This window comes from Bufo gargarizans, chromosome 1, assembly GCF_014858855.1.
Source record: "Bufo gargarizans isolate SCDJY-AF-19 chromosome 1, ASM1485885v1, whole genome shotgun sequence".
NCBI lineage: Eukaryota > Metazoa > Chordata > Amphibia > Anura > Bufonidae > Bufo > Bufo gargarizans.
The window spans coordinates 321,034,081-321,058,132 of record NC_058080.1 but is presented as its reverse complement, the minus strand read 5'-3'; the positions used below and the strand labels follow the sequence as shown (position 1 = coordinate 321,058,132).

At 43.0% G+C, this 24,052-nt stretch overlaps 1 protein-coding gene across 1 annotated transcript in view; it reads left to right on the top strand.

The window, feature by feature from the left end:
* Positions 1–24,052, top strand: part of ANKLE1 (ankyrin repeat and LEM domain containing 1) — a 128,029-nt gene that overhangs the window by 15,680 nt on the left and 88,297 nt on the right. The window contains exon 2 of the mRNA XM_044278567.1: positions 4,924–5,076. Coding sequence (XP_044134502.1) covers positions 4,924–5,076 — 153 coding nt within the window. The remainder of the gene's footprint in view (positions 1–4,923; positions 5,077–24,052) is intronic.

Genomic DNA, 24,052 nt, shown 5'->3' with positions numbered 1-24,052 from the left:
GCACACCTGGCACTAGCCCCTCCTATGTGTGGGCAGTCTCCAGGTATGCTGTTTTTTGGCAGTTTTTTTCTAACCATATAAATATCATCTGACTGCTATCTGTTAAATTATTACCTATTGACCTGATGAAGGGGACATTTGGAGCCCTGAAACGTGTTCTATGTATACATTCTTGGTATTTATGCATATAAAGAAGATTTATCAATATAAAGACCAACTCTACCAGTGATTTGTGCCTGATCAGAACTTCCTACTCTATATAGCAATTCGAAGGGCGATAACCCAGTAGAGGCCTGGGATACCTCTCGCACAGCGAACATGAGAGAGGGCAGAAGAAGGTCCCAGTCCTTCCCATCTTTAGACACCAATCCTTTTAACTTGGTTTTTTAGTGTTGTGTTAAACTTTCAACCAGACCGCCTGTTTGCGGATGGTACACAGACGTTCGTAACTGTTTGATATACAGCAACTTAGAGTTCCCTCATGACCTTGGACATAAAAGGGGTTCCCTGGTCAGTCAGAACCTCTTTAGGTAGCCCCACTCAGGAGAACATCTCCATTAGCTCCTTGGCTATAAATTTAGCCGGTGTATGTCGCAGTGGCACCACCTCCGGTTACCGAGTAGCGCAGTCTAGGGCGACCAAGATGTGTTGGTGTCCTCTAGCAGACTTCGGTACTGGGCCTTCTTCCATAGCGATTCACTCAAACAGTACCTCTATGATCGGGAGAGGTAACAAGGGACTGCGGACAAGGTGCTGGGGGCTAATTGCCTGGCAGGTCGGGCAAGACTTAAAGAATTCGTCCACCTCCCTAAACACACTGGGTCAGTAAAAGCGTTGTAGTATCTGGTGCTGTGTTTTCTGCATTCCCAGATGACCCCGAGAACATGTTGGTGGGCTAACTCTAATAATTGTGATAAGCCTGGGGTACCACCAACTGTTTAATCTGTTCACCCCGCAGCTGGTTTACCCGATACAACATATCCTGATGAACCACAAAACGGGGGAGCATTGACTCTGTCCCAGCTTGTTGTGGTCCACCATCTACTGTTAATACATTTTCCCAGACTTGGGATAGGGTTGGGTCCAGGTGTTGTGCAGTACCAAAATTATCCCCAGAGACATTGAGGTCGGCCAGCTCAGGTCCCAGAGGCAAGTCCTCCACGTCTCCCATCATTACACTCAGTGGGGTGGTCTCCCCCTCTTCCACCGAAGTGGCGGTCACCTTCGGCCTCGGGTTCCCAGGGTTTGGGCCTTCCCCTGGAGCAAGGCCACTCTGCTGGGGTTACCCCTGTCTCTCAAGGGTATCAGTCACTTTTGTAGCAGGCCACAGTGCCAGGAAACCGGGGAAGTCTCTCCCAATTATAAGTTCGTAGTGTAAGTTTGTGGCAACTGCCACTTCTTGAGTCCACCTGCCGGCCCCCGTGGTTAGACACCAGGACTGTGGGATAGTCTTAAGTCCCTGGCCAGTATAATCCGCGGACCATACCAGGGGAGCCCTTACTAGGGACACCAGACTCCCTGAGTCCAGCAGGGCCTCTGCTGGAGTGTCTCCCACTTCCACCTGGCACAAGTGATTTAGAGTTTCTGTGGTACCCGCTGCACACAGCTTCCTGGCATATAACGACTAATGGAAGCCATAATTCTTGTCCATGGGTTCCTTCCACCAGATGTGGACAGTCGGCTCGTACATGGCCAGGCTCCCGATACCGCTAGTAGCTGATCCCCAGGGGGTACATCCCGGGCTGGTTTGGTTGGCACAAGTCGCCAGGTCTGGGGTGGAGATTTACGAGATTTGAATTAGTTGTTGCGATACCAAATTTTTGATTTAGATTTCGATACCATAAAGTATTGCAATACTCAATACCACGCAGAAAAAATAAATAAACCAAAAAAGCAATGTGCAGTCTGCATAAAAAAAAAAAAAAAAATGGTTAATCACGCATTTATTTTATTTTTTGGTTCCGGTGTTCACAGGATAGATTATTTTTTTTTTACTATTTCCCACCCCCCCCCCCTTATGGGATAGAACCTGGGATTTTTTTTCATCCCTTGTCCTATTCACCCTGATAGATCTCTATCAGGGTGAATAGGATCTTACACTCTCCCTGCTGCCCTGTGCTCTGTGCACACAGCAGCAGGGATGTTGTCATGGCTTCAGTAGCGGCCTGGCTGCCATGGTAACCTATCGGAGCCCCAGGGTTACACTGCTGGGGCTCCGATCAGAAGCTGCCTCAGCACCACAAATGAGCGGAGGTTAGGGGACGCCGTGGCCACTGCTACCAATGATTTTTAATACTGTGGGGGTTGAGGGGGGGAGGGCGCAGGCGCACTGTGCCACCAATGATAATTAACTTTTAATACAGGAGCAGGTGCTGGCAGCAAATCGGCAGCAGTTAACCCCTCAGGTTCCGTACCTGAGAGGTTAACTGCTGCTGATTGTAGCTCCCTGTCGGAGGCAGGGTGTTGGCAACGTGATTCTGCTGCCGGCACCTGCCTCCTGTATTAAAAGTTAAAGACAACCTTTTGTGGGTTCGGACTTAAGTTATCAGGCTACATAGAGCGGCGCCCGCCCCTCTCTCCTCATTGGTGGCAGCGGCACAGGGGAGGGAGAGACTGCTTCCTTCTTCCCTGTGCTTCTGACGGAACATAAGCATGCTGAAAGCAGCGCGCTTAGGTTTTGTGATACTAGACTGCGATTGGAAATTTCGATACCTGCAACAAAGCCTTCCAGAACATATCGGCCAATATTCTATCCAGCATAGCCATGGGATTCAGCACCTCAGGCTGTAGCCACTTTTGCAAAAGGTGGAGTAGTAAGTCATAATACTGGGGTCTCGCAGGATCAGCCGGCTTAAACCCCCACTGATGTACCTGCTGGGCCTGGACTGACACATTCACCCCCAGTCTTGCCAAAATCTCACCCTTTACTTTGTGGTAGTCGGCCACTTGATCGTCCGGCAAGTTGAAATATACCCGCTGGGAATCGAATGCCAGAAACTGAGCGACGACTTCAGCCCACTGGTCTTGGGGTAGCTTGTCCCTTATGGTCACTTTCTCGAACATCGCCAGGTAGGTTTCAATGTAGTCTGCGGTTATCATCTTAGGAATCACTGCACGGACTGCCTTCCGGGCATCGTGGACCTTCAGGATTGCTCCTGCTGTCTGCAAAGTCATCTTGCTGCTGCTAGTTAGTCTTCCGCTCTTGCAGGTTTGTCTATCGCTGCTGCAGATTAGCCTCCATGAGGGCCTTCACAACAACCTCCATTTTGTCGTGGGACACGGGTTGTAATACTGTTTGTTTGATGTATGACATACAACCGTGCCCAAAAATGCAAACCAAAAAATATTTTGGCGTTCACCCCAGCGTCACTGCTCTTAGGCCTCTTTCACACTTGCGTTGTCCGGATCCGGCGTGTACTCCACTTGCCGGAATTACACGCCGGATCCGGAAAAACGCAAGTGTACTGAAAGCATTTGAAGACGGATCAGTCTTCAAAATGCGTTCAGTGTTACTATGGCAGCCAGGACGCTATTAAAGTCCTGGTTGCCATAGTAGGAGCGGGGGAGCGGTATACTTAGTCTGTGCGGCTCCCGGAGCGCTCCAGAATGACGTCAGAGCGCCCCATGCGCATGGATGACGTGCCATGCGATCACGTGATCCATGCGCTTGGGGCGCCCTGACGTCACTCTGGAGCGCCCCGGGAGCCGCACGGATGGTAAGTATGCTGCTCCCCACTACACTTTACCATGGCTGCCAGGACTTTAGCGTCTTGGCAGCCGTGGTAACCATTCAGAAAAAGCTAAACGTCGGATCCGGCAATGTGCCGAAACGACGTTTAGCTTAAGGCCGCATCCGGATCAATGCCTTTCAATGGGCATTAATTCCGGATCCGGCCTTGCGGCAAGTCTTCAGGATTTTTGGCCGGAGCAAAAAGCGCAGCACGCTGCGGTATTTTCTCCGGCCAAAAAACGTTCCGTTCCGGAACTGAAGACATCCTGATGCATCCTGAACGGATTACACTCCTTTCAGAATGCATTAGGATAAAACTGATCAGGATTCTTCTGGCATAGAGCCCCGACGACAGAACTCTATGCCGGAAGAAAAGAACGCAAGTGTGAAAAAGCCCTTACCCGCATCCTCCACCAATTATGGGGATTCGCTCTGGTAGACAGGACAAGCGGATGCAGTATAGAGCCAAAGACCAGTTTAACTCAGAAACTTCAGTGCTTTATTCACACTTATGGCAACAAAACTTTACGACAGTCCATTTGCAGTTTTGGTGTTCGTTCACACTTAGACAGTTAATACAGCAAGAGTCACCTGTTATCCTAGGTGTTAATAAACATCCGATCGGCATTGCTCAGGACAGAGCAGACCTCCCAAACTCGGGCCCCCAGCTTAACACAATTCTCGGATCCCAATCCAGCGATTGCCAGAGCTCCTCTGTCAGAGAGAAAAGTAATTACCACCAGCTGACAATGCTGGCTTTTTTTTTTTTTTTTTTGTGTGTGATTAATAATAATAATATTGTTATTATTTATACACACCCACCCTCCCGTCAAGAACGTGGGGAGTAGTCACCCACCCAACACTTTGACTACTCCTAGTAAGAGCCGTCTCGGATCAGCTATTGCAGCTATACTAAAAAGCAAGGTTAAACGGCAACTGCTGCTGACACCTGAAAACTGGCTCTTACTCCACCAAGGCCAGGAACCTCGGTGGCTCATATCTACCATCAACGACGGTCCTTTGCGCCTTCCTACAGTTGCTATGGGCATCTAAGCTAGTTCTACTTTACACCAGTTTAATAAATGACCCCATAGTTTTTATTTTGTTTTGTAAATGTATAAAAAATCCCAACCCTTTCCCACTCATAACTAATCTTTAACATGCTTTGTGGTTACGTTTTTGTCTTTACTCAGAGAGGTTGAAGATCTCTTGCAATGTGGAGCAGACCCAAATCTAGTTCTTCCCAATGGTATTGCAGCTATTCACCTTGCTTCAGGAAAGGAGAGTGAGTGTGCCCTGAGATGTTTGACGCTGATTTTGCAACATGGTGGAAATCCTAATGTCAGGTATGCTTAGGTAAAGATTAAGGATGAGCGAATCTACTTCTAATACTTTATCTGAAGTCGATTCGCATAAAATTTTGGTCCAATACTGTGAGCCAAAGTTATTGCTTTGCAAAGTCTCGCGAGACTTCGGGTAATAACTTTGTAAATTCATTTCTACTGTAAAAAATCTTTGTACCGAACTCTGGTTCAGTTTCATGTGGTACCTTGGAACCGAACCCGGGTTCGGTACAAAGGTTTGTTTGCCTATCGTCCATGACTGCACCATGAGACAAGGTCCACCTCCCAGGACAGGAAACCCACTGGTATAAAAAAGGAGGAGCGCCCCTCTTCCTCAGTGGTTTCCTCCCCCACAAGATGTAAAGGAGGAGAACGTTACTGCATGAGCGCTATACTGAGTGTATCGGTCAGCTGGGTTACTAACCATGAACACTGAGCGCTGTGCATCTGTGCGTTCCTTCCTTCTCCTGCCCCTGTAATGTCGTCCCTTCCTTATTGACGCCAGTCCAAGAAGGTAGCAGTTCCCCTCTATTACCGCCGGCTGTGGCAGCGGAGCAGGCTCCCATGCGCACCCCAAACCCGGGAATGGGGCGGGTCTACATCAGGGCTAAAAAGAGTACTAGCCCGATGAGCCACGTGCGCGTAGAGTGCGTGACTTCAGTAACTCCCACGAGATTCTGTCCCTGCACCAGGAAGTGAAGGGAAAAAAGCCTAAGTTAAATTCAGACCCAGCTAGAACCCTGGGATCCTTGTCGGGAAGGTCTGGATCCAGGCTATTGGAAGGTCATAAAGAGTACTGGTGACCAGAAGGAGCCGTCTACCCCTCCTCCTGTGGTATGGATGGAGGGTATGTACGGTGGTATGTGCTGCTTTATGAATACAGGCTTATGGCAGTCTTGTTGTTTTTCAGTATAAACCTAAAAAGGCATCCTCAAAAACAAAATAAAAAGAATGTGGATTGTGTCAAGCAAAGTTAGCTACTGCTTATACTAAGCTACTTCAACGCCCTTGTATTGAGTCTACAATTGCGGAAGAATCTCCTTCCATGATGAAATGCATGAAGAAGTTAATTAGAGAGGAAGTGGGCACGCGCATAAATCCAGAAAGGTTCCTCATAAGTCTCAAGATAAATCTCCGTTTTTTTTCCGATATCTCTAGTTCATAAGAAGATTATTATTTTTATTTTTTTTTGTTAGAAGCAGGGAGCTGGGCTTGGATTCTTCATCTAAAGGGAACAGGTGTGGTAAACCCCTGTTCCCTATTCCGGATACGGATCAGCTTTCAAAAGCAATAAGAGCGACCATGAACATTGAAGACCAATAAAATAAGTTATTTCTGTGACGATGGTATCCCAAGTAGAGCCCCTCTTTAAACACACACGCTCTCAGATCTAGAGGTCCCCTTTGTTTAAAAAGAGAAATATCCTCTCGCTGGAGCTGCTTCCTAGTTAATTGAAAACGACACTTCCTGGTCATAAAGATAAGGACATGAGCTTTAAAAGCCTCCTGCCAAGGTTCATTGTAAAATATTAGATCCTGCAATATCACGAGTCAGACCTTCTGACTACAGTCCCAGCAGGATACCAGGGAGAGATGTGAAAGTGACCTCCCGTCGACCTTTTAGGAACTCAAACATTGTCATTTTTCATATCTCGGGTTGCATGCATAATCTGCACTGATTAAGGCCGGATTCGGCCCCGGTGGACCATTGCAGTCACGGAGGTACCGAACAGTACATCCCTGTGCCTTTGAAAGGCTAAAAAGCCAGCTTTAAGCTGTCCTGGGGAACCTTAAGTCCCAGCAGTGTCAAGTTTGGTCTTGTTAGACTTGTAAAATCATAATGGTCATTAATACCTGAATTCCATATGTGTTTTAATGGTTCCGCTGAGTTGTGGGCTCCACCAGAATAATGACATTCTGGGCTGGCCCTAGCTGGGTCATCAACCTTGATGACACCTCCTCTGCCCTGCAGAATTGCTGGCACACCCCGTTTTGAGAACTGCTAAAAGATGCTGGAAGGATATTGTTAGGGCCCTGCCTTACCACCTGGAATTATTGCATTCTGAATGTCAGTGATCAGGGTCCACTGATATTGTACAACGACTTCAAGGACTGAACCAGAGAAACTTAAGTATACTTTTCATCCGTTATCCTGATTATTTTACCTGTCATGAATTACTGTCTTGAATAGTCATTTTTCTGTAAATATATATGCACTGTAAGTATATATGCACTTTTTTTTCCCCCCACCTTTCTATTAAAAAGAAAAGACTGGGAAAAGATCCCCCTTACCCCCCCACCAAGAGTACCAGTCTAACTTTGTGACTTTGTGAAAAATCTTAATTGCTAAGTCTTCCATGTTCTAAGCAAAGGAATTAGCTTTGCTTAGAACTCCCTGATTTCCATCGCACAGGTAGTCTGTGGTACTGCGCCTGCGTGCGATTTCACATAAAATATCTCAGAGTGGCGGTTTCAATGGAAAATCAGATTCATCATTTACAATATACATCATTTACGCTCGGAATCTCTCAGGCTCCCAGACTCTTCACAAAAATAACTGCAGAAGTAATGGCCCACATAAGAAAGAGACATTTTATCGATTCGATATTTATTTAAACAATTTTTTTGTGGTAGCAGATTAAAAAAACTAACTTCTGGACGTGCATCTCAAAGAAGTGCAAATACTAGAATTGCTCGGATGGCAGATAAACTGGGGGAAATCGCATCTGATAGCTTCCCAGGAATGTGTATTTCTAGGGATGATCCTGGACTCGGTAAGATTACGTTGTATACTTCCCCTGAACATGATAGACAGACTAACAGGAGAGTTATGTACAATACCTGATGGTTCGTTTTTTTGCTGCTATCGGGCAGGGAATGGCTGTTTTGGGCAGAATGACTTCTAGGATACCTGCAGTCAATTGGAGCCAGTTTCTCTCCAGACCCCTTCAATGGCAGATCTTGAAGGAATGGCAGGGTGCTCTTTCCCCGCTGGACGCACCATTCCCGCTCACCCCTCAGGTAATTCAATCCTTACACTGGTGGCTGAACCCTTTAAATCTGTCTCAAGGTCTCCCTTGGAATCCGCAGGAGTTAGTAGTCATCACCACAGACGCAAGTCCATTCGGCTGGGGTGCCTATTGTCCATTTTCAACAGGGGGTATGGAGAACAGTGGAGAGTCAAAACATGAGAAAACTCAGAGCAGTTATTTTTGCCCTAAGAGAATTCCTACCATTATTTTGGGGGGAAAGGTATAGCAATTAGGGATCGACCGATATTGATTTTTTTTTTTTTTTTTTTTTTAGGGCCGATAATTTGTGAACTTTCAGGCCGATAGCCGATAATTTATACCGATATTCTGGGAATTTTCATTTTTGAAAAAAATAAATAAATTCCTACACAAATCTGCTGGGGGTGCTTGGGGGGCGCACTGCGCCATTAATGTTTTTAATACTGGGGTGGGGGGCGCTCTGCGCCACCAATGAAGAGAAATCTCTCATTTATTCATATACAGGAGGCGGGAGCTGGCTGCAGAATCACATAGCCGGCTCCCCACCTCTATGAGCGGTAGCTGCGATCCGCGGCACCTGAGGGGTTAACTACCAGAGATCGCAGCTATTGCTCATAGAGGTCGGGAGCCGGCTATGTGATTCTGCAGCCAGCTCCGGCCTCCTGTTCAATTAGAATAAATGAGAGATTTTTCTTCATTGGCGCAGTGGCCACAGCCCCTCCCCTTCTCTTGTACTCCCTCCTCTCATTGGCGGCAGCAGCAGCCCAGGGGGGAGGGAGACACTGCTTACTTGTCCCCTGTGCTGCTGAGGGAACACAGAGCGCTGTCAGCAGCGCGATCTGTGTTCCCCATAAGCTATCGGAATATCGGCAAAATAGATGCCGATAGCGGTCAAAATCCTGAATATCGGCCGATAATATCGGTAAAACTGATAATCGGTCGATCCCTAATAGCAATTTTCTCAGACAACGGCACGGTCGTATCCCTTATAAACCGACAAGGAGGGACCAGATCAGAGGGTATTATGTCCTTGACTGCAGAAATTATTTCCCTGATCATACCTTTCGTTCCATTTATCAAGGCGGTGCATCTAACAGAAAACAAATTAGCAGACTACTTAAGCAGAAATATTTTGGACCAGGAAGAATGGTGTCTAAATCAAGAAAGCTTCAACCAAATAACTCTCTCCTCTGGGGCCGTCCTCAACTGGACCAATTTGCATCCAGGAAGAACAGGAAATGCAAACTATATTCTTTTCCCTAAAGTCAAAAGACTCACCAACAGGGATAGATGCCTTCTCCCTCCTTTGGCCAGACCAACTCCTGTACGCCATCCTAGATTTTTTTTTTTTACAAAGTGGTCTAGAATAGAACCTAAGTTCTAGCACTCTCAAGGTACAAGTATCTGCCCTCAGTGCCTTTTTTTGACTTTCCGATTGCAAACCATCCCTGGGTTAGGAGATTCTTTAAAGCAGTCAGTAGAATCAAACCGGTAGTTAGACCCTCGGTTTTCCCCTGAGACCTTAACCTAGGTCTGACCAGTTTGATGGAACCTCCTTTTGAACCTTTAGGCTGAGTTCACACGGGTGAGATTTCCGCGCGGGTGCAATGCAGTAGGTGAACGCATTGCACCTGCACTGAATCCTGACCCATTCATTTCAATGGGGCTGTGCACATGAGCATTTTTTTTCATGCATCACTTCTGCAATGCTTTAAAATCGCAGCATGTTCTATATTCTGCGTTTTTCACGCAGCCCTGGCCCCATAGAAGTGAATGGGGCTGCGTTAATAACGCATTGCATCTGCAAGCAAGTGCGGATGCAATGCGTTTTTCACTGATGGTTGCTAGGAGATGTTGTTTGTAAACCTTCAGTTTTTTATCACGCGCGTGAAAAAAGCATCAAAACGCATTGCACCCGCGTGGAAAAAACTGAACAACTAAACGCAATTGCAGTCAAAACTGACTGAACTTGCTTGCAAAATGGTGCGAGTTTAACTGAACGCATCCGGACCAAATCTGTCACGCTCGTGTGAACTCAGCCTTACAGGACATATCTATGAAACTTCTCTCTTTTGAAACTACCTTCCTGGTAGCAATTACCTCAGCCAGACGTGTGGGGGGAATTTTAGCCTTCTCAACATCTCCGCCTTATACTAACATCTTGGATGACAGAGTGCTTATCAAAGAAAACCACAAAAATAAGATAATAATGCACTTATTAAAGCAGATGCAAGCACTATATATGGACTAAGTCCTCACTCTGATATTATAATGTCTGAGACACTTAGTCAATATATTTTGATCAAAACACATCTAAGCCCGCCTACCGAACGTCAAGGTGGTCTCAGGTCAGGCGGGTCCTACGCTAAACCTACCTAAGCCGTTGGGCTTCTATGTTCAGGAGCGCAGACGCCGCACATATGGTGTGCTGCTCCTAGTAACCTCCATGTGCATCAAGCAACCAATGGGAGGAGGAGCAAGCACAGCCATATGTACCACCTAATTAAGGCGCTCATTGGATAGGGGAGGGGGGCAAAAGTGCAGAGGAATGCTACTCCCAAGATACTAGGTGCGCATTCACACTTGAAGGTGCCACTCCCTCAAGCAAACACTACATAAACAAAAAAATCACTGAAAAAACTAAGATAAAAACATCCTGCACGATATGATACAAATTTGCGGATGTCCCTGGCCATATTATTGAAGAAAACCACAAAAATAAGATAATAATGCACTTATTAAAGCAGATGCAAGCACTATATATGGACTAAGTCCTCACTCTGATATGATAATGTCTGAGACACTTAGTCAATATATTTTGATCAAAACACATCTAAGCCCATGACAGAGTGCTTATCAGACAGATCCCTCTTTTCTTCCATAAGTAGTATCCATATTCCATAGAACCCAAGACATTGTCCTTCCATCTCTGTGCCAGAGTCCAAGGAAGGAGAAGAAACTTCATTGTTTAGATGTGAAAAGATCTCATTACCTAAAAGTCACAAGTCAATGGAGGAAACCAGGGTCACTCAGCCTCTCCTAAAACACTATTCAGATGGATTGTGGGGGCCATTAAGTTGGCCTATTCCTCAGTGGGAAAATCTCCTCCTGCGGGATTTGGTGCACATTCCTCCAGATCAGTTTCCACTTCATCGGCAGAGAGAGCTAATGCTTCCCCAGATTTGTAGAGCAGCCACCTGGCAGTCTCCGTGTATATTTTTTTTGTCTCCATTACCCTGGGTTCACACCTGAGCGTTTTACAGCGCGTTCAAACGCGCTGTAAAACGCTTAAGACATGAAAACCAATGCTTCCCTATGGGAAGGGTTCACACCTTGGCGTTTTACAGCGCGTACGAACGCGCTGTAAAACGCCCGACGCTCAAACAAGTACTTGAGCTTCTTTGGGGCGTTTTGACGCGCGTTTGTGGCCATAGGACACTGCAGTCAATGACACAAACGCGCGTCAAACGCGCGTTTACTATTACAAAAAACGCGCGTAAAACGCGCGTTTGAGGAACGCTCAGGTGTGAACCCAGGGTTACAGATTAGATCTAGGCTCCATAGATCAGCTAGTCTTTGGTAGAAAGGTCCTTCAGGCAGTAGTCGTGCTGATTACTATTCTAGTCGTCTCTCAAGGGTGCTGTCATGGGCATAAGGGAAATTTTTTAAGATTACACTCGCCGGTAATCACTTTTCCGTTAGCCCATGACAGCACCCGGGATATATTCCCGCCCTATTAAAAAAAAAAATAATTAAAAAATTATATACTGCCTGTCCCGCCACCTGGATTTAACTAAGCAAATAGTTATGATCCTCCTATTGGATAATTACTGCATGGGCGATTATCTTTCAGCTGGCAACAAGTTATTTAACCCCAACTGGTTTGAGAAGGGTCAAATTATTGGCATGCATCAAGCAGAGAAAACATCTAAGAGTGCAGAAACTACAAAAATTGGGTTAAGAACTGTCCAACTCATTTATTAAAAACTGGAAGGATAGTGGGGACCCATCGTATTCGAGGACGAAATGTGGCTGGGGAAAAAATCCTCAATGATAGTGATCGGCGATCACTTAAATGTTTGGTTAATTCAAATCGAAGAAAAACAGTAGAACTCAGAGCTATGTTTAATAGTGAAAGTAAGACCATTTCCACCTGCACAATGTGAAGGGAACTCAAGGGATTGGCACTGAACAGCTGTGTAGCCGTAAGAAAACCACTAATCATTGAGGCAAACCAGAAAAAAAGGCCTAAATTTGCTAGGGAGCATAAAGATTGGACTCTGAAGCAATGGAAGGAGGTCATGTGGTCTGAGTCAAGATTTACCCTGTTCCAGAGTGATGGGCGTATCAGGGTAAGAAAGGCAGATGAAGTGATGCACTAGTGCCTACTGTACAAGCCTGTGGGGGCAGTGCTATGATCTGGGGTTGCTACAGTTAGTCAGGTCTAGGTTCCGCAACAGTATGCACTCCAAGAATGAGGTCAGCTTACTACCTAAACATACAGAATGACCAGATTATTCCATCAATGGATTTGTTTCTTCCCTGATGGCACGGGCATATTCCAAGATAATGCAGGGATTTATCGGGCTCAATTTTGTGAAAGAGTAGTTTAGGGAGCATGAGACATAATTTTCACACAATAACACCATTGAGAATCTCTTTATTTTTTTGGGGACAGGCAGTGTGTGTGTATATGTGTGTGTGTGTGTATATATATATATATATATATATATATATATATATATATATATATATATATATATATATATATATATATATATATATATATATATATATATATATATATAATTATTTTTTTTTATTTTTTTTTGTGTGAAGGTGTATTTTAGGACCTGTTCTGTTTTTTGTCCTGGATGGAGGCAGTCTCTCAAGGGTGCTGTCATGGGCTCATGGAAAAGTGATTGCCGGTGAGTGTAATCTTTAATATATGGCTCCACCTTAGATGACATATAAAAAAAGAAGCTGGTGATGGGAAGAAGGGCTTCCCCTCTGGTTTCTGCAGACAATATAATTCCTTTTGTGAGAATAAAAGATTTCCCGATTAAAGATTGGAACTCAGGTAGAAAGGATAACAGATGGAAATTCTCCTCTTCTAAATCAAAGAGCTTCATGTTCAGAGGTCAGGGCTCTGCCCTCAAGAAGGATAATACACAATGACACTGGAGTGGGAGGAAGATTGTCACACGTCCTCCCTGCCTGGACCAGAATTTAAAACCGCAATTGGATCTTAACCTCTCTAAAAGAGGCGTTCAAGTTGGAGTTCAGCTTTTCTGTGCCAGAATATGAATATATGTATATGTACAGGTCCTTCTAAAAAATATTAGCATATTGTGATAAAGTTCATTATTTTCTGTAATGTACAGATAAACATTAGACTTTCATATATTTTAGATTCATTACACACAACTGAAGTAGTTCAAGCCTTTTATTGTTTAAATATTGATGATTTTGGCATACAGCTCATGAAAACCCAAAATTCCTATCTAAAAAAATTAGGATATCATGAAAAGGTTCTCTAAACGAGCTATTAACCTAATCATCTGAATTAACTAATTAACTCTAAACACCTGCAAAAGATTCCTGAGGCTTTTAAAAACTCCCAGCCTGGTTCATTACTCAAAACCGCAATCGTGGGTAAGACTGCCGACCTGACTGCTGTCCAGAAGGCCATCATTGACACCCTCAAGCAAGAGGGTAAGACACAGAAAGAAATTTCTGAACGAATAGGCTGTTCCCAGAGTGCTGTATCAAGGCACCTCAGTGGGAAGTCTGTGGGAAGAAAAAAGTGTGGCAGAAAACGCTGCACAACGAGAAGAGGTGACCGGACCCTGAGGAAGATTGTGGAGAAGGACCGATTCCAGACCTTTGGGGGGACCTGTGGAAGCAGTGGACTGAGTCTGGAGTAGAAACATCCAGAGCCACCGTGTACAGGCGTGTGCACGAAATGGGCTACAGGTGCCGCATTCCCCAGGTCAAGCCACTTTTGAACCAGAAACAGCGGCAGAAGCTCCTGACCTGGGCTACAGAGAAGCAGCACTGGACTGTTGCTCAGTGGTCCAAAGTACTTTTTTTCGGATGAAAGCAAATTTTGCATGTCATTTTGGAAATCAAGGTGCCAGAGTCTGGAGGAAGACTGGGGAGAGGGAAATGCCAAAATGCCTGAAGTCCAGTGTACCCACAGTCAGTGATGGTCTGGGGTGCCATGTCAGCTGCTGGTGTTGGTCCACTGTGTTTTATCAAGGGCAGGGTCAATGCAGCTTAGCTATCAGGAGATTTTGGAGCACTTCATGCTTCCATCTGCTGAAAAGCTTTATGCAGATGAAGATTTAATTTTTCAGCACGACCTGGCACCTGCTCAGTGCCAAAACCACTGGTAAATGGTTTACTGACCATGGTATTACTGTGCTCAATTGGCCTGCCAACTCTCCTCACCTGAACCCCATAGAGAATCTGTGGGATATTGGGAAGAGAAAGTTGAGACTCAAGACCCAACACTCTGGATGAGCTTAAGGCCGCTATCGAAGCATCCTGAGCCTCCATAACACCTCAGCAGTGCCACAGGCTGATTGCCTCCGTGCCACGCCGCATTGAAGCAGTCATTTCTGCAAAAGGATTCCCGACCAAGTATTGAGTGCATAACTGAACATAATTATTTGAAGGTTGACTTTTTTTGTATTAAAAACACTTTTCTTTTATTGGTCGGATGAAAAATGCTAATTTTTTTTAGATGGGAATTTTGGGTTTTCATGAGCTGTATGCCAAAATCATCAATATTAAAGCAATAAAAGGCTTGAACTACTTCAGTTGTGTGTAATGAATCTAAAATATATGAAAGTCTAATGTTTATCAGTACATTACAGAAAAAAATGAACTTTATCAGAATATGCTAATTTATATATAAATATATTATTTATTTCCCCTCAGAAATGGGTCAGAATTCGCTAGGGGTGCTAGAAACAGAGGTGGACACGTTGTTTAGAAAAGGCGTTATTATTCCTTGCCCTCCTGGAGAAGAGGGTTTAGGTTATTCCAATCTCTTTCTAGTGAAGAGGCTAAACTGGGATTACAGGATAATAGACCAATCCAAGAGTTGTCTTTTACAGGCAGACCGAGTAATTCAGATCCTTGAATCATTGGGTTGGATAGTGAACATGGAGAAATCCAGATTGATCCCCCTACAGTCGCAGAGGTTCCTGGGAATTTTGCTCAACTCGACTTCCCAGAGATCCTTTCTGACCTTGGATAAAGTGAACAAAGTAAGGTCAGTGGTTGCTGATCTGATTCTATTCCTTTACGTTTCAGTCAGGAAAGCCATGTCAATCCTCGGTACCTTGTCATCTTGCATTCCAGCAGTTCTGTGGGCTCAAACTCCTTTTCAGGGATCTCCAGTGGGAGATTCTCCAGGAATGGTCAGGGAGACCAGAGGAGCTAAACAGCAAGAGTCTAATCTCCAGGAAGATCGGTCGGTCACTTGAATGGTGGATTATACGGGAGAATCTAGATCAGGGGATCCTGTGGAAAGTGGAAAACTCTTTAGTAGTCACTACAGACGCCAGTCTGTCTGGGTGTGGCGCCCATGTTCTGGACAGAGTTTTTCAGGGAGAATGCAGATAGGGAGATTTCTTCCAATGCAAAGGATTTGACAGCGGTTCTGAAGACTCTGCAGAAGATCCTGCCTTGGCTTCAGAACCGGCATTTTAAAAGTTTTGTCCGACAATGGTTCCGTGGTGGCCTACTTAAATCATCGGGGAACCCGATCCAAGGAGTTGATGGGAATTCCGAATCAAATGTTCCCCTTTGTTGAAAGGGAGGGTTTTGTGACTATCAGTCCTGCATATCAGGGGTATAGACAACTGGACAGCAGACTACCTAAGTCGAAAAACCAGACTAGACCAGAGGGAATGGTCCTTGAATCAAGTCATATTTGCAAAGATAGTAAGCATGTGGGGGTTGACAGGCAGAGACCTCTTTGCTACAGGAAGCAACAGGAAGGTGAAAGTTATTTTCCCTTTCTCCAGGGGATTCTCCCACAGCAGTAGATACCTTCCTTCAGCCCTGGGGCAGGGGTCTTCTGTATGCTTTCCCTCCATTACAATTGATTCCCAGGGTGTTGAACAAAATAAGGGAAGACAGCTGTGATCTTGATGGGCTCCTTTTGGCCCCGTAGAGCATGATAAAAAAGGGGCTTTCTGGGTCTGTAGTCTCTACCTCATTAAAGAGTAGGAAGGAAGTTTTTAGAGATCTCCTTCAACTTCTAAAATCTTAGGGATGCTAAACTGACAAGAATTTCTCCAGAGGGGATTAGATAAAGGATTGGCCTTAAGCATCTTAAAGGTTCAGATTTCGGCCCCAAGTGTTTTGTTTGATTCAAGTCTAGCTGCTCATCCTCTGATTGTTAGATTTTGTAAGGCCGTTGCTAGGAACACCTTGGCTAGGATCGCAAGGGTCCCTCCTTGGGACCTTGGCATGGCCCTTAAGGCTTTGGTTAAGGCTCCCTTTTGAACCCCTCTCTGAAGCCTCCATTAAGATTCTAACCTTTAAAATGTATTTTTAGTGGCCATCACACTGGCCAGGAGATTAGGTGAAATGCTAACTCTTTCCATCAACTCTCCTTATATATCCATTCAGGAGGATAGGATTACTCTTCGCCCCGATCCAGCATTTCTCCCCAAGGTAGTCTGGGATTTTCACAAGGGCTAGGAAGTATTTCTCCCTTCCTTTTGTGATCACCCTAAGGAAGCTGAGCTCTATATCATTTGGATCTTAGGAGATGTGTGCTGGCTTTTTTTAGAGGCTACCAAGGGATGGAGGAAGACAACCTCTTTGTTTATACATTTTGCAGGCCCTACTAGAGGAAAATCATCTAGCAAAAGTTAATTAGCTAGGTGGATAAGGCAGGCTATCTGTTTTAGCTTATGTTTCCCTACAGAAGCCAGTTCCCCGGGGATGGTTGGCTCACTCAAACAGAGCGGTGGCAACCTCTTGGGCAGAGAGCACAAGCTTCAATCCAAGACATCTGCAACGCTGAAACTTAGTCATCTCCTTTGACCTTCTTTAAGCACTAAAGGTTGGATCTTTCGTCTTTTTCTGACTTGTGCTTTGGTCGTAAGGTTCTCCAGGCAGCGGTCCCACCCTGGGTTTTTCCAACTGGAAAAGTTGGAGGTTTTTGATTATGGGGGTCTTCTCGTCTCTGAAGTGTGTGTGTGTGTGTGTGTTTTTGTGTGTGTGTTTGTGTTTTTTTTTTTTTTTTTTGTGTGTGTGTGTATATATTATATAATCTCCTGTGAGGCGGACTCTCTCATGGTGCTGTCATGGACTCCTGAAAATCAAATTACCGGTAAGTGTAATTATCATTTTTCCAGTAGAAATTAATTTACAAAAGTTATTACCCTAAGTATTAACTTCGAGTGATTGGAGCCAATACCTTCTAATACTGTATGGAGCGCTCACTCCATACAGTATTCAAACAAAGTTTTATGCATATCTACTTTGGATAAAGCATCTGAAGTCTATTCGCTCATCCCTAGTAAAGATATATAATTGTAACTCACTTCTGTGCACATTTTTATAACTGAGAAGGCAGAGGTTCATTTCGATATGACCAATAGAACTCAATCCTTCTGATTTTCACTTCTGAACACTGTTGTCATAACCTAGAATTATAACTATTTTCCCATGACCACACCCTTGCAAGGAGACATCCCAGTACAGGGATCCTGAGAAAGAAAGATTCATTCCCACATCAGTTCTGGTTTCCTGTCCTCCGGACGGACAAGATTTCTTAAGGGAGCTTCTGCTAAGTGGAAGAGAGCCACTTAGCCACTTTACACCTGCTTGTAAGTTTTCTTAATGGTAAGAGGACCTATCCCATTGGGGCATAAGTCTTGTTGAAGCCACTACCACTGAATCCTAACAATTCCTCCACTCTTATCTCAGTTCCCTTAATTTCTCTGCTGGAAGTTGCTGTGGCTGTGCCAGATAGCTTTGGTCAAGTGCAAGTTTTTGCAGTCTCTGCAGTGAGAACTTTTGGTTTTCAGTTTCAACATGGCTGCTGACATGAATGTATCTTTTAGGCACGCGTAGGAAAAAGGCGCCAGTGCCACTTCAGGTGTCGGATAATGTTAGGATGGATAGAGGAAAGGTCTGAATTCCAGGAAGTCAGCCAGCCCAACTTGCCTGTGACATTTCAAAAGATAAAGAAAAAAGGGGAGTGTGAAACAAAAACCGGCAGAAAAAAGGATTGGGAGGGATAGGAGGGTGGGGACAGGTTGGTTGGGTTTTTTTGGGTGGGGAGGGGGCCAGAGAATGTCAAAACAAAAGTCAAAAAGTCAAAGAATAAAGTAATGAGGCTGCTCACACCAGGCAACGGTCTGACTAGCAGGCCAAAGTGGACAAGACTTGGAAGGAAAAAAAGAAGATGGTTTGCCAAGACAAAATACAGGAAAGTAAGAAGACAAAAGCTAGATCAGGAGACTAGCTGTATAGTGTCAGGATAGGGACCATGGAATCCCGAGGTTTGGGGTTAACAAGTTGTTGAAAACCCACTATAAAAGGTGTTTCCAGAGGGTGGATACCAGAGTAGTCCGAGAGGGTAGATAAACAAGAGAATTTGTCTTAAGAAATTAAGAAAAAAGCAAATAAAAATAAAATTACTAACCATAAAATCAAAAGGTATCTGAGATTGGATCACATTGGGATATATACATACACTGTGTGTTACTTACTTCACTACGGAGTGTGGCGCAAGATAAGCTCAAGACACTTAACGACAGCCCCCCCCCCCCCATCCTCTTTTGCCGAGGTCGCATGTAGAATGGTAAACTCCTTGACGTCCTCTAAATGGATGACCCGGTGGTCTCTCAATATGAAGAAATGTAGTTATTTTATTAGGATAAGCTCAACGCATTTCAGGGTATTAGTCACACCTTCATCAGGAGCAAGTCATAGGAGTAACAGGCATTTACAAGGGTATATATACACTACACACATTAAAGGGATAACGTGGTGAGACGTGTACTTCCGGTCACATGACTCCAGAACAGGAAGTGCGTTTCAATCTTGGAACGCATATGGAATACAGGCTATATGTGGCAGAAATCTAAATGTAGAGAAGAGAAAAGGTGGGAGTTGACTATGAACAGTAAATAAAAGGGGTATTATCCTAAACCAAAAGCAAAATCATTAAAATGAGGGTGGCGTAATGAGTAGTGTCTTTCGGTCACATTTTCGGGCATGTGTTACACTTGTGGAACGCACTGATAGCAGAGTTTCGCCAAAACTGTTTTGATTACTGAATAGGGGATATGTAGGCGTGCCCTCTGAATAGAAGGGTATATTATATCTAATATCAAAGTTGTAGCTCCCGGTCACGTGATACCGGAAGTTACGAGTGCGTTCCATTCGTGGAGCGCCTCATAGCCGGGCTGCAGCCAAGCAGAAAAATAGATTATAATGGATGAATAAATACATGTGTTAAGAAACAGGAGGGGGGGGATGTGGTAAAAGGACATACATTTATCTAAACCTAATAGACACAAATTATTAATAAATTGTCAGACATTCAATGAGCAATAAAATACAGAATACAAGGTCCACCTAAACTGCAGAAGTTAATGTGGATTTGGGTAGAACCAGGCAGGATATATGTATTTCCGTTTTCATAAGACAATAGTTTACCTTCATTCTACCCCATATTCAGATATTTTTATTATGTTATTAACCCCCTTCAGGACCCTGCCATTTTTGCAAATCTGCCATGTCACTTATGTGGTGATAACTTTAAAACGCTTTTACTTATCCAGGCCATTCTGAGTTTGTTTTATCATCACATATTGTACTTCATTACAGTGGTAAAATTGAGTCCAATTTTTTATTTTTTTTTATAAAAAAAATTTATGAAAAATTTGCACATTTCTAAATTTCAATTTCTCTATTTTTATAATAACTATTTTTGGAGATATTACTATTACTGTACATTCCCCTTCTGTCTACTTTATGTTTGGATCATTTTGGGAATGCCATTTTATTTTATGGGGACGTTAGGACTAGAAGTTTAGAAGCAAATCTTGAAATTTTTCAGAATTTCTAAAACCCACTTTTTCAGGACCAGTTCAGGGCTAAAGTCTTTGAGACTTACATAATAGAAACCACCTAAAAATGACCCCATTTTAGATACTACTCCCCTCAAGGTATTCAAAACTGATTTTACAAACTGTGTTAACCCTTTTAGGTGTTCCACAAGAATTAATGGAAAATAGAGATAAAATTTCACTTTTTTTGGCAGATTAATCCTTTTTTTTTTCCAGTTACAAAGCAAGGGTTAACAGCCAAACAAAAATCTATATTTATTGCCGTAATTCTGTAGTTTACAGAAACACTCCATATGTGGTCATAAACTGCTGTACGGGCACACGGCATTGCGCAGAAGGAAAGGAACGCCATACGGTTTTTAGAAGGCAGATTTTGCTGGACTAGTTTTTTGACACCATGTCCCATCTGAAGCACCCCTAGAGTAGAAACTCGAAAAAATGACCCCATTTTGAAAACTACAGGATAAGGTGGCAGTTTTGTTGGTACTATTTTAGGGTACATATGATTTTTGGTTGCTCTATATTACACTTTTTGTGAGGCAAGGTAACAAGAAATAGCTGTTATGGCTTTTTTTTTTTTTTTCTTACAACATTAATGTGACAGGTTAAATCGTGGTATTTTTTATAAAGCAGGTTGTCACAATACCAAATATGGTTATTTTTCAGTTTTTACATAACAAAGCATTTTTGAAAGATTTTTTTTGTCTCCACATTCTGAAATCTGTAGTTTTTTATTTATTTTTTGGGCGACTGTCTTGTGTAGGGGCTCATTTTTTTTTTTTTTTTTTTTCGGGATCAGTTGACTGTTTGATTGGTACTATTATAGGGTGCATATGACTTTTTGATCGCTTGCTATTACAAATTTTGTGATGTAAGGTGACAAAAAAGCTTTTTTCACACGGTTTTTATATATATATACAAAGCGAAGAAGTAGGACTGCACTCCAATTGTGGTAAAATAGCAGTGGTTTATTCACCCATAATATGGCAGGTCTTGCGACGTTTCGGCTCACAAGAGCCTTCCTCAAGCTTGATGGCAGGGAAGGCAGCGCGATGTCTAAGGAAGGCATAGCGCTGCCTTCCGGTGACGAGCCTGTGAGATCCAGCCCCCTGGATCTCATAGGCCCCGGAATCTGTATGAGTAATACACAGTATTACTCATACAGCCAATGCATTCCGATACAGAAGTATTGGAATGCATTGCAAATGATTAGAACTCCTAAAGTACAAGTCCGAAAGTGGGACAAAAAATAGTTTCCCCCCGCCCCAAAAATTAAGTTTCAAGTAAAAATAAACAAAAATTTCATTTTCCACAAATAAAGTAAACGAAAATTGGTAAAAAATAAGGGGGGGGGGTGTGTGAAGTATACATATTGGGTATCGCTGCGTTCGTATCGACCGCCTCTATAAACATATCACATGACCTAACCCCTCAGATGAACACCGTAAAAAATTTAAAATAAACTGTGCTAAATAAACATTTTTTTTTTGTCTCCTTACATCACAAAAAGTGTAATAGCAAGCGATCAAAAAGTCACACGCACCTCAAAATAGTGCCAATAAAACCGTCATCTCATCCCGCAAAAATCGTACTCTACGCAAGGTAATCGCCCAAAAACTGAAAAAATTATGGCTCTCTGACTATGGAAACCCTGAAACATGATTATTTTTTTTTGGCTTCAAAAAAGAAATCATTGTGTAAAACTTGCATAAATTAAAAAAAAGTATACATATTGGGTATCGCTGTGTCCGTGACAACCTGGTCTATAAAAATACCACATGATCTAACCTGTCAGATGAATGTTGTAAATAACAAAAAATAAAAACTGTGCCAAAACAGCTATTTCTTGTTATCTTGCCTCACAAAAAGTGTAATATAGAGCAACCATCTTCTGCGCCCTGCCGTGTGCCCGTACAGCAGTTTACGACCACATATGGGGTGTTTCTGTAAACTACAGAATCAGGGACATAAATATTGACTTTTGTTTTGCTGTTAAACCTTGCTTTGTAACTGGAAAAAAAATGATTAAAATGGAAAATCTGCCAAAAATGTGAAATTTTCAAATTGTATCTCTATTTTCCATTAATTATTGTGGAACACCTAAAGGGTTAACACAGTTTGTAAAATCAGTTTTGAATAGCTTGAGAGGTGTCGTTTCTTAGATGGGGTCACTTTTATGGAGTTTCTACTCTAGGGGGGCTTCAAATGGGACATGGTGTCAAAAAAACCAGTCCAGCAAAACCTGCCTTCCAGAAACCGTATGGCATTGCTTTCCTTCTGCGCCCTGCCGTGTGCCCGTACAGCGGTTTACCACCACATATGGGGTGTTTCTGTAAACTACAGAGTCAGGGCCATAAATATTGAGTCTGGTTTGGCTGTTAACCCTTGCTTTGTAACTGGAAAAAAATTGATAAAATTGAAAATCTGCCAAAAAAGTGAAATTTTGAAATATCTCTATTTTCCATTAATTCTTGTGGAACACCTAAAGGGTTAACAAGGTTTGTAAAATCGGTTTTGAATACCTTGAGTGTAGTTTCTAGAATGGGGTCATTTTTGGGTGGTTTCTATTGTATAAGCCTCACAAAGTGACTTCAGACCTGAACTGGTCCCTAAAATTGGGTTTTTGAAAATTTCTGAAAAATTTCAAGATTTGCGTCCAAACTTCTAAGCCTTGTAACATCCCCAAAATATAAAATATCATTCCCAAAATGATGCAAACATGAAGTAGACATATGGGGAATGTAAAGTAATAACTATGTTTGGACGTATTACTATGTATTATAGAAGTAGAGAAATTGAAACTTGGAAATTAGCAATTTTTTTCAAATCTTTGGTAAAAAAAAATTTAATTTTTTTTTTTATCTCAGAACGGCCTGTATAAGTCAAAGCGTTTCAAAGTTATCAGCACTTAAAGTGACACTGGTCAGATTTGCAAAAAATGGCCTGGTCCTTAAGGTGAAATAAGGCTGTGTCCCTAAGGGGTTAAAGGTCACAATTGGGTAAGTGTCCATTTCGGTTAGCAAGCGTAAATATACAATTCCTTATATAAGCAAGCATGTGGCAAACCCAATGTCTGTCTCAACTTATTGTGTGATCCATTATTGTGTACATGTTTAAATGTAGCGACAGTTAACGTAAAGCATTTGTTTCACACAGTTTTTATTTTTTGCGGTATTCACCAGATGGGTTTGGTCATATATTATTAAAGGTTATTATGGACGCGACGATACCATATATCTCTACTTTATTTTATTTATGTAAGTCTTACACTGATTTCATTTTTGTCTCTCCATAGTCTGAGAGCCATATTTTTATTTATTTTTTAGTTTTTGGGCGATTATCTCTAGGTAGGTTACCATTTTTGCAGGATGAGAACTGTTTGGCACTTTTTTGGGGTGCATATGACTTGATTTCTTGCTATTACACTTTTTGTCATGTAAGGTGACCAAAAAACAGCTTTTTTTTTTTTTTTTTAGTTTTCTTATGGACGTGGCAATAACTAATATTTATACTTCGTATTTACTTAAAGGGAACCTGTCACCGGGATTTTGTGTATAGAGCTGAGGACACGGGGGGTTGCTTGATGGCCGCTAGCACATCCGTATTATCCAGTCCCCATAGCTCTGTGTGCTTTTATTGTGTCAAAAAAACGATTTGATACATATGCAAATTAACATCAGAGTCATATCTTACTTGTGTGACCAGAGAAGAGTCATATTTTCAAGCTCTGGCTCATCTCAGGTTAATTTGTATGTGTATCAAATCTTTTTTTTTTTTTTATATTTTTTTTTTATATATTTTTTTTTTACTACACAATAAAAGCACACAGAGCTATGGGGACTGGGTATTGCGGATGTGC